The 9,550-nt window shown below is 58.4% G+C and overlaps 1 protein-coding gene across 1 annotated transcript in view; it reads right to left on the reverse strand.

Moving 5' to 3' along the window:
- The window catches only part of LOC122546542 (GON-4-like protein), a 12,022-nt gene extending 2,494 nt beyond the window's left edge, over positions 1–9,528 (reverse strand). Inside the window, exons 1-3 of the mRNA XM_043685233.1 lie at positions 9,140–9,528; positions 3,384–3,497; positions 2,670–2,856 (exon numbers count right to left, since the gene is read on the reverse strand). Coding sequence (XP_043541168.1) covers positions 2,670–2,856; positions 3,384–3,497; positions 9,140–9,187 — 349 coding nt within the window. The 5' untranslated portion in view covers positions 9,188–9,528. The remainder of the gene's footprint in view (positions 1–2,669; positions 2,857–3,383; positions 3,498–9,139) is intronic.
- Between the last annotated feature and the right edge of the window lie 22 nt (positions 9,529–9,550).

The following is a 9,550-nucleotide window of genomic DNA, read 5'->3' on the forward strand; positions in this document are numbered from 1 at the left end:
ACAGACAAGCCCACAGAAAAACACACACACACAGGCCCACAGAGAGAGACACACCCACAGAACAGGCCCACAGAAACACACACAGGCCCACAGAGAGAGAGACATCCACAGAACAGGCCCACAGAAAAACACCCCCACAGACAAGCCCACAGAAACACACACACACACACAGGCCCACAGAGACAACACACACACATATTCTCTCTCTCTGGGATCTACACCCTTTTCATTCTTCATGGCTACTCCCAGTCAGGGCTAAAGTGCTATTTAACTACATGGTGGATCACAAGCATCTCCTTGTTTAAGGCAAAACAGCATTTATTGGAGGCCGTTCTGAGCATGGATGATCCCTGGTTTGGTGGGATTGGCTTATGAACAAAGGCTAAATTAGTTAGTGGCTGTCCTCCCTGGGATTTATGAGAATGGGCGGTGATCTCACTGAAACATCCAGGATAAATGCTGAGGGGATGTTTCCCCTTGTGGCACAGTCTCATTTTAAAACAGAGATGAGGAGGAATTTCTTCTCTCAATGGATTGTGTCTCTGGTACTCCTTGGCCCCGAGTGCTGTGGGGCACAGCACCCTTGTGTTTATTTATGGCTGAGGTAGATTCTTGATCAGACAGGGAAGTGGACAATCCTATCAAGTGAGCAGGCTCAAGGGGCCGAATGGCCGCCTCCAGTTGCTATCTCGTGCGATCCTATGATCGAAGCAATCAGGAGCTGAGTCCACACTGACTACAGCAACAGGACGACGGGTGAAGATTGTGGGGGAATTCCCAGTCTCAACCCAGGACAGAGAGGTTATTTGAGGATAGGGAATGCTGCAGTTTGTGGGAGTTTGCTGCGTAAACTGGCCCGGGATTTTCCCACACATCAGCAGTGACCAAAATCCAAAACACACACCACAGCCGGAATGTCTGAACAGTGGATGGTGCTACAGCAATGTAAACCTGCCTCATCTGGCACCCACTGGTGGTCGGGCTTCAGTTAAATTCCTCAGCCCTCCCTCAACACTGACACACTCATACACACTCACCAACACAGGCGTGTACACTCGCTAACACACGTGCATACTCACTGACACAGGCGTGCACACTCATTAACAGACACACTCGCTGACACAGGCGTGCACACTCATTAACAGACACATGCTCGCTGACACAGGCATGCACACTCATGAACAGACACACTCGCTGACACAGGCATGCACACTCATTAACAGACACATGCTCACTGACACAGGCATGCACATTCATGAACAGACACACTCACTGACACAGGCATGCACACTCATGAACAGACACACTCGCTGACACAGGCATGCACACTCATTAACAGACACCTGCTCGCTGACACAGGCATGCACACTCATTAACAGACACATGCTCACTGACACAGGCATGCACACTCATGAACAGACACACTCACTGACACAGGCATGCACACTCATTAACAGACACACTCGCTGACACGTGCATACTCGCTGACACAAGCAAGCACACTCCTTAACAGACGTACACTCGCTGACACAGGCGCGCACACTCATTAACAGACACACACTGACACAAGCGTGTACACATTAACAGACACTCGCTGACACGTGCACACTCATTAACACATTCTGGCACACGTGCACACACTCATTAACAGACGCACACTCGCTGACACAGGCGTTAATGAGTGTGCGCGCCTGTGTCAGCAAGTGTGCATCTGTTAACGAGTGTGCACGCCTGTGTCAGTGAGTGTGCACGTGTTAACAGATGCACACTCGCTGACACAGGTGTGCACACTCATTAACAGGCGCGCACACTCATTAACAGACACTCTGACACACATGTGCACACTCGCTGACACAGGCGTGCACACTCATTAAAAGACGCGCACTCGCTGACACAGGCATTAATGAGTGTGCGTGCCTGTGTCAGCAAGTGTGCATCTGTTAACGAGTGTCCACGCCTGTGTCAGCAAGTGTGCCTCTGTTAATGAGCGTGCACACGCATTAACAGATGCACACTCACTGACATAGGCGTGCACACTCGTTAACAGATGCACACTTGCTGATACAGGCGCACACACTTGTTAACAGATGTACGCTCGCTGACACAGGCGTGCACACTCGTTAACAGACGCACACCGCTGACAGGCACGCACACACACAGGCATGCAAACACATTAACAGACACTCATTCGCTGACACACGCATGCACACTGACACAGGCATGCACACGTTAACAGACGCACACGCTGACACACGCATGCACACTCGCTGACAGGCATGCACACTTGTTGACACAGGCGTACACACTTGTTGACACAGATATACACACTCGCTGACACAGGCATGCAATCATTAACAGATGCACACTTGTTGACACAGTAATACACACTTGTTCACAGATGCACACTCACTGACACAGATATACACACTCGCTAACAGATGCACACTCACTGACATAGGCGCACGTACGCTGACACGTGCTCATATGAACACAGGTGCACACTCGACATAGATGTGCACACTCACTTATAGGGGCACACTCACACATGCACACTCGTTAACAGGCGCACACCCACTGACACAGACTTGCACACTCACTGACACACATGTGCACGCTCGTTCACAGGCACACACCCACTGACACACATGTGCACACTTGCTAACACAGACCTGAAGCCCCAGCTGAGACAGCTAGCTCAGCCTTGCTGGGATCGGGAGTGTGAGGGTCCTCCTTCTGCTCAAGGTCATCCTCCACCAGATCACCGGCTTTCCCAGGATCCTTATTCCCAGGTTGTGGGCTCCAGGCTTCCAGAACATTCCCAGAATCTTTCCCTTTTGAGCTTTTGGAATCCAGGCTCTGGGCAACAACAGCAAACACAATATTCAGGGCAGAATGACAGCACCAGAGAGAGTGGGAGGGAGGGAGAGAGAGAGCGTGCATGTTAGAGATGGACAGTCCCCTTGCCCAGAGACAGGGGCTCACAGAGGGACACACACATACCCCTGCTGCCCCCAGCCCCAGGGAGACAGAGAGATACACACCCCCACACCCAGCACCATCCCCAGCCCTGGGGAGACAGGGGCTCACAGAGGGACACACACATACCCCTGCCGCCCCCAGCCCCAGGGAGACAGAGAGAAACACACCCCCACCCCCAGCACCATCCCCAGCCCTGGGGAGACAGGGGGTCACAGAGGACACACACTCTCCCCGCTTCCGCCCCATCCCCAAGCCTCGGGGAGACAGGGGTCAGAGAGGGACAGCCTCCCCCACTCCTCAGCCCGAGGGAGACAGGCAGCCCAGTGTATTAGCAGGACAGGCCTCCTGCTGATCATTAATGCCTGGAGCCCGACCCAAAGCCACAAACAGTAGCTCTCCTTTACCTTCTCATGCGGGTGACACTCTCGTCGTTTCTTGTTCCTCGGCAGAGGGGCCATCTTCTGAATCTCCTCTTCATCCTCGAGGTCAGGCAGCACCACCTCCTCGAAGCCATCAAACTGACAGGGGGGCAGGAGGTACAGTAACGGTCAGCACGGGGAGTGGGAGAGGGACCATCCACCCACCCAGATACAGTACCGGTCAGCACGGGGAGTGGGAGAGGGACCATCCACCCAGATACAGTAACGGTCAGCACGGGGAGTGGGAGAGGGACCATCCACCCACCCAGATACAGTACCGGTCAGCACGGGGAGTGGGAGAGGGACCATCCACCCACCCAGATACAGTACCGGTCAGCACGGGGAGTGGGAGAGGGACCATCCACCCACCCAGATACAGTACCGGTCAGCACGGGGAGTGGGAGAGGGACCATCCACCCACCCAGATACAGTACCGGTCAGCACGGGGAGTGGGAGAGGGACCATCCACCCACCCAGATACAGTACCGGTCAGCACGGGGAGTGGGAGAGGGACCATCCACCCACCCAGATACAGTACCGGTCAGCACGGGGAGTGGGAGAGGGACCATCCACCCACCCAGATACAGTACCGGTCAGCACGGGGAGTGGGAGAGGGACCATCCACCCAGATACAGTAACGGTCAGCACGGGGAGTGGGAGAGGGACCATCCACCCAGATACAGTAACGGTCAGCACGGGGAGTGGGAGAGGGACCATCCACCCAGATACAGTAACGGTCAGCACGGGGAGTGGGAGAGGGACCATCCACCCAGATACAGTAACGGTCAGCACGGGGAGTGGGAGAGGGACCATCCACCCAGATACAGTAACGGTCAGCACGGGGAGTGGGAGAGGGACCATCCACCCAGATACAGTAACGGTCAGCACGGGGAGTGGGAGAGGGACCATCCACCCAGATACAGTAACGGTCAGCACGGGGAGTGGGAGAGGGACCATCCACCCAGATACAGTAACGGTCAGCACGGGGAGTGGGAGAGGGACCATCCACCCAGATACAGTAACGGTCAGCACGGGGAGTGGGAGAGGGACCATCCACCCAGATACAGTAACGGTCAGCACGGGGAGTGGGAGAGGGACCATCCACCCAGATACAGTAACGGTCAGCACGGGGAGTGGGAGAGGGACCATCCACCCAGATACAGTAACGGTCAGCACGGGGAGTGGGAGAGGGACCATCCACCCAGATACAGTAACGGTCAGCACGGGGAGTGGGAGAGGGACCATCCACCCAGATACAGTAACGGTCAGCACGGGGAGTGGGAGAGGGACCATCCACCCAGATACAGTAACGGTCAGCACGGGGAGTGGGAGAGGGACCATCCACCCAGATACAGTAACGGTCAGCACGGGGAGTGGGAGAGGGACCATCCACCCAGATACAGTAACGGTCAGCACGGGGAGTGGGAGAGGGACCATCCACCCAGATACAGTAACGGTCAGCACGGGGAGTGGGAGAGGGACCATCCACCCAGATACAGTAACGGTCAGCACGGGGAGTGGGAGAGGGACCATCCACCCAGATACAGTAACGGTCAGCACGGGGAGTGGGAGAGGGACCGCCCACCCACGCAGATACAGTAACGGTCAGCACGGGGAGTGGGAGAGGGACCGCCCACCCACGCAGATACAGTAACGGTCAGCACGGGGAGTGGGAGAGGGACCGCCCACCCACGCAGATACAGTAACGGTCAGCACGGGGAGTGGGAGAGGGACCGCCCACCCAGATACAGTAACGGTCAGCACGGGGAGTGGGAGAGGGACCGTCCACCCAGATACAGTAACGGTCAGCACGGGGAGTGGGAGAGGGACCGCCCACCCAGCCAGATACAGTAACGGTCAGCACAGGGAGTGGGAGAGGGACCGCCCACCCAGATACAGTAACGGTCAGCACGGGGAGTGGGAAAGGGACCGTCCACCCACCCAGATACAGTACCGGTCAGCACGGGGAGTGGGAGAGGGACCGCCCACCCAGATACAGTAACGGTCAGCACGGGGAGTGGGAGAGGGACCGTCCATCCAGATACAGTAACGGTCAGCACGGGGAGTGGGAGAGGGACCGCCCACCCATCCAGATACAGTAACGGTCAGCACAGGGAGTGGGAGAGGGACCGCCCACCCACCCAGATACAGTAACGGTCAGCACGGGGAGTGGGAGAGGGACCGCCCACCCACCCAGATACAGTAACGGTCAGCACGGGGAGTGGGAGAGGGACCGCCCACCCACCCAGATACAGTAACGGTCAGCACGGGGAGTGGGAGAGGGACCGCCCACCCACCCAGATACAGTAACGGTCAGCACGGGGAGTGGGAGAGGGACCGCCCACCCTGATACAGTAACGGTCAGCACGGGAGTGGGAGAGGGACCGCCCACCCATCCAGATACAGTAACGGTCAGCACAGGGAGTGGGAGAGGGACCGCCCACCCACCCAGATACAGTAACGGTCAGCACGGGGAGTGGGAGAGGGACCGCCCACCCTGATACAGTAACGGTCAGCACGGGGAGTGGGAGAGGGACCGCACACCCAGATACAGTAACGGTCAGCATGGGGAGTGGGAGAGGGACCGCCCACCCACCCAGATACAGTAACGGTCAGCACGGGGAGTGGGAGGGGGACCGCCCACCCACCCAGATACAGTAACGGTCAGCACGGGGAGTGGGAGAGGGACCGCCCACCCACCCAGATACAATAACGGTCAGCACGGGGAGTGGGAGAGGGACCGCCCACCCACCCAGATACAGTAACGGTCAGCACGGGGAGTGGGAGAGGGACCGTCCACCCAGATACAGTAACGGTCAGCACGGGGAGTGGGAGAGGGACCGCCCACCCACCCAGATACAATAACGGTCAGCACGGGGAGTGGGAGAGGGACCGCCCACCCACCCAGATACAGTAACGGTCAGCACGGGGAGTGGGAGAGGGACCGTCCACCCAGATACAGTAACGGTCAGCACGGGGAGTGGGAGAGGGACCGCCCACCCAACCAGATACAGTAACGGTCAGCACGGGGAGTGGGAGAGGGACCATCCACCCAGATACAGTAATGGTCAGCACGGGGAGTGGGAGAGGGACCACCCACCCATCCAGATACAGTAACGGTCAGCACGGGGAGTGGGAGAGGGACCGCCCACCCACCCAGATTCAGTAACGGTCAGCACGGGGAGTGGGAGAGGGACCATCCACCCAGATACAGTAACGGTCAGCACGGGGAGTGGGAGAGGGACCGTCCACCCACCCAGATACAGTAACGGTCAGCACGGGGAGTGGGAGAGGGACCGCCCACACACCCAGATACAGTAACGGTCAGCACAGGGAGTGGGAGAGGGACCGCCCACCCACCCAGATACAGTAACGCTCAGCACGGGGAGTGGGAGAGGGACCGCCCACCCACCCAGATACAGTAACGGTCAGCACGGGGAGTGGGAGAGGGACCGTCCACCCACCCAGATACAGTAACGGTCAGCACGGGGAGTGGGAGAGGGACCACCCACCCAGATACAGTAACGGTCAGCACGGGGAGTGGGAGAGGGACCGTCCACCCACCCAGATACAGTAACGGTCAGCACGGGGAGTGGGAGAGGGAACGTCCACCCACCCAGATACAGTAACGGTCAGCACGGGGAGTGGGAGAGGGACCGTCCACCCAGATACAGTAACGCTCAGCACGGGGAGTGGGAGAGGGACCGCCCACCCACCCAGATACAGTAACGGTCAGCACGGGGAGTGGGAGAGGGACCGTCCACCCACATACAGTAACGGTCAGCACGGGGAGTGGGAGAGGGACCGTCCACCCACCCAGATACAGTAACGGTCAGCACGGGGAGTGGGAGAGGGACCGCCCACCCAACCAGATACAGTAACGGTCAGCACGGGGAGTGGGAGAGGGACCACCCACCCATCCAGATACAGTAACGGTCAGCACGGGGAGTGGGAGAGGGACCACCCACCCATCCAGATACAGTAACGGTCAGCACGGGGAGTGGGAGAGGGACCACCCACCCATCCAGATACAGTAACGGTCAGCACGGGGAGTGGGAGAGGGACCACCCACCCATCCAGATACAGTAACGGTCAGCACGGGGAGTGGGAGAGGGACCACCCACCCATCCAGATACAGTAACGGTCAGCACGGGGAGTGGGAGAGGGACCACCCACCCATCCAGATACAGTAACGGTCAGCACGGGGAGTGGGAGAGGGACCGACCACCCAGATACAGTAACGGTCAGCACAGGGAGTGGGAGAGGGACCGCCCACCCAACCAGATACAGTAACGGTCAGCACGGGGAGTGGGAGAGGGACCGACCACCCAGATACAGTAACGGTCAGCACAGGGAGTGGGAGAGGGACCGCCCACCCAACCAGATACAGTAACGGTCAGCACGGGGAGTGGGAGAGGGACCGACCACCCAGATACAGTAACGGTCAGCACAGGGAGTGGGAGAGGGACCGCCCACCCAACCAGATACAGTAACGGTCAGCACGGGGAGTGGGAGAGGGACCGACCACCCAGATACAGTAACGGTCAGCACAGGGAGTGGGAGAGGGACCGCCCACCCAACCAGATACAGTAACGGTCAGCACGGGGAGTGGGAGAGGGACCGACCACCCAGATACAGTAACGGTCAGCACAGGGAGTGGGAGAGGGACCGCCCACCCAACCAGATACAGTAACGGTCAGCACGGGGAGTGGGAGAGGGACCGACCACCCAGATACAGTAACGGTCAGCACAGGGAGTGGGAGAGGGACCGCCCACCCAACCAGATACAGTAACGGTCAGCACGGGGAGTGGGAGAGGGACCGACCACCCAGATACAGTAACGGTCAGCACAGGGAGTGGGAGAGGGACCGCCCACCCAACCAGATACAGTAACGGTCAGCACGGGGAGTGGGAGAGGGACCGACCACCCAGATACAGTAACGGTCAGCACAGGGAGTGGGAGAGGGACCGCCCACCCAACCAGATACAGTAACGGTCAGCACGGGGAGTGGGAGAGGGACCGACCACCCAGATACAGTAACGGTCAGCACAGGGAGTGGGAGAGGGACCGCCCACCCAACCAGATACAGTAACGGTCAGCACGGGGAGTGGGAGAGGGACCCGTCCACCCAATACAGTAACGCTCAGCACGGGGAGTGGGAGAGGGACCGCCCACCCACCCAGATACAGTAACGGTCAGCACGGGGAGTGGGAGAGGGACCGCCCACCCACCCAGATACAGTAACGGTCAGCACGGGGAGTGGGAGAGGGACCGCCCACCCACCCAGATACAGTAACGGTCAGCACGGGGAGTGGGAGAAGGACCGTCCACCCACCCAGATACAGTAACGGTCAGCACGGGGAGTGGGAGAGGGACCGCCCACCCACCCAGATTCGGTAATGGTCAGCACGGGGAGTGGGAGAGGGACCGCCCACCCACCCAGATACAGTAACGGTCAGCACGGGGAGTGGGAGAGGGACCGCCCACCCAGATACAATAACGGTCAGCACGGGGAGTGGGAGAGGGACCGGGGACCGCTCACTGCGAATAGCTTTTGAAAACAGTCGACATTAGATTTTCGCTCGGTCCAGCTTGGTGGTGGATCGAAAGGGGACAGCAATGCAGAATGCTGAATGTAAACCCATCAGCCACCCTCACGCTGTACAACAGAGACTTGAAGGGACGAACGGCCTCCATCAACATGTAATTTGTGGGAGTGGACACACAGGGCAAGGCTCACCTCATATTCCTTGTCCTCAGTCCAGTTCACCTCCTCGAAGTCACTCATTCTGCTGCTGGGAGGCCGGAGACTATCAAAGAATAGGGAGAACTCATCCTGCAGATGGTGATGACCCTTCAGCAGCTGCCAAACCTGCACCTTCAACTTTCCCAGCAACACCAGCAGCACCAGCAGAGAGCCAGGGAGAGCAACCAGCAGCAGGCACCACAGAGAGAGGCAGGTAGGCAGGCGGGCGGACGGACACAACAGGACACACCAGGACACGGGTTTACACCAACCATTTAGAGGAGGAAATTTAAATTAGTGCTTTCAATTCAGTGAGATCACTTTAACAAGCAGCACCTACCCCAGGGACAGGGCCCACACAGGGTTAGACACAGGAAAGCTCCCTCTGCACAGTCCCCCCATCAA

The sequence above is a fragment of the Chiloscyllium plagiosum genome, unplaced genomic scaffold, assembly GCF_004010195.1.
Source record: "Chiloscyllium plagiosum isolate BGI_BamShark_2017 unplaced genomic scaffold, ASM401019v2 scaf_13707, whole genome shotgun sequence".
In the NCBI taxonomy this organism is placed as follows: domain Eukaryota; kingdom Metazoa; phylum Chordata; class Chondrichthyes; order Orectolobiformes; family Hemiscylliidae; genus Chiloscyllium; species Chiloscyllium plagiosum.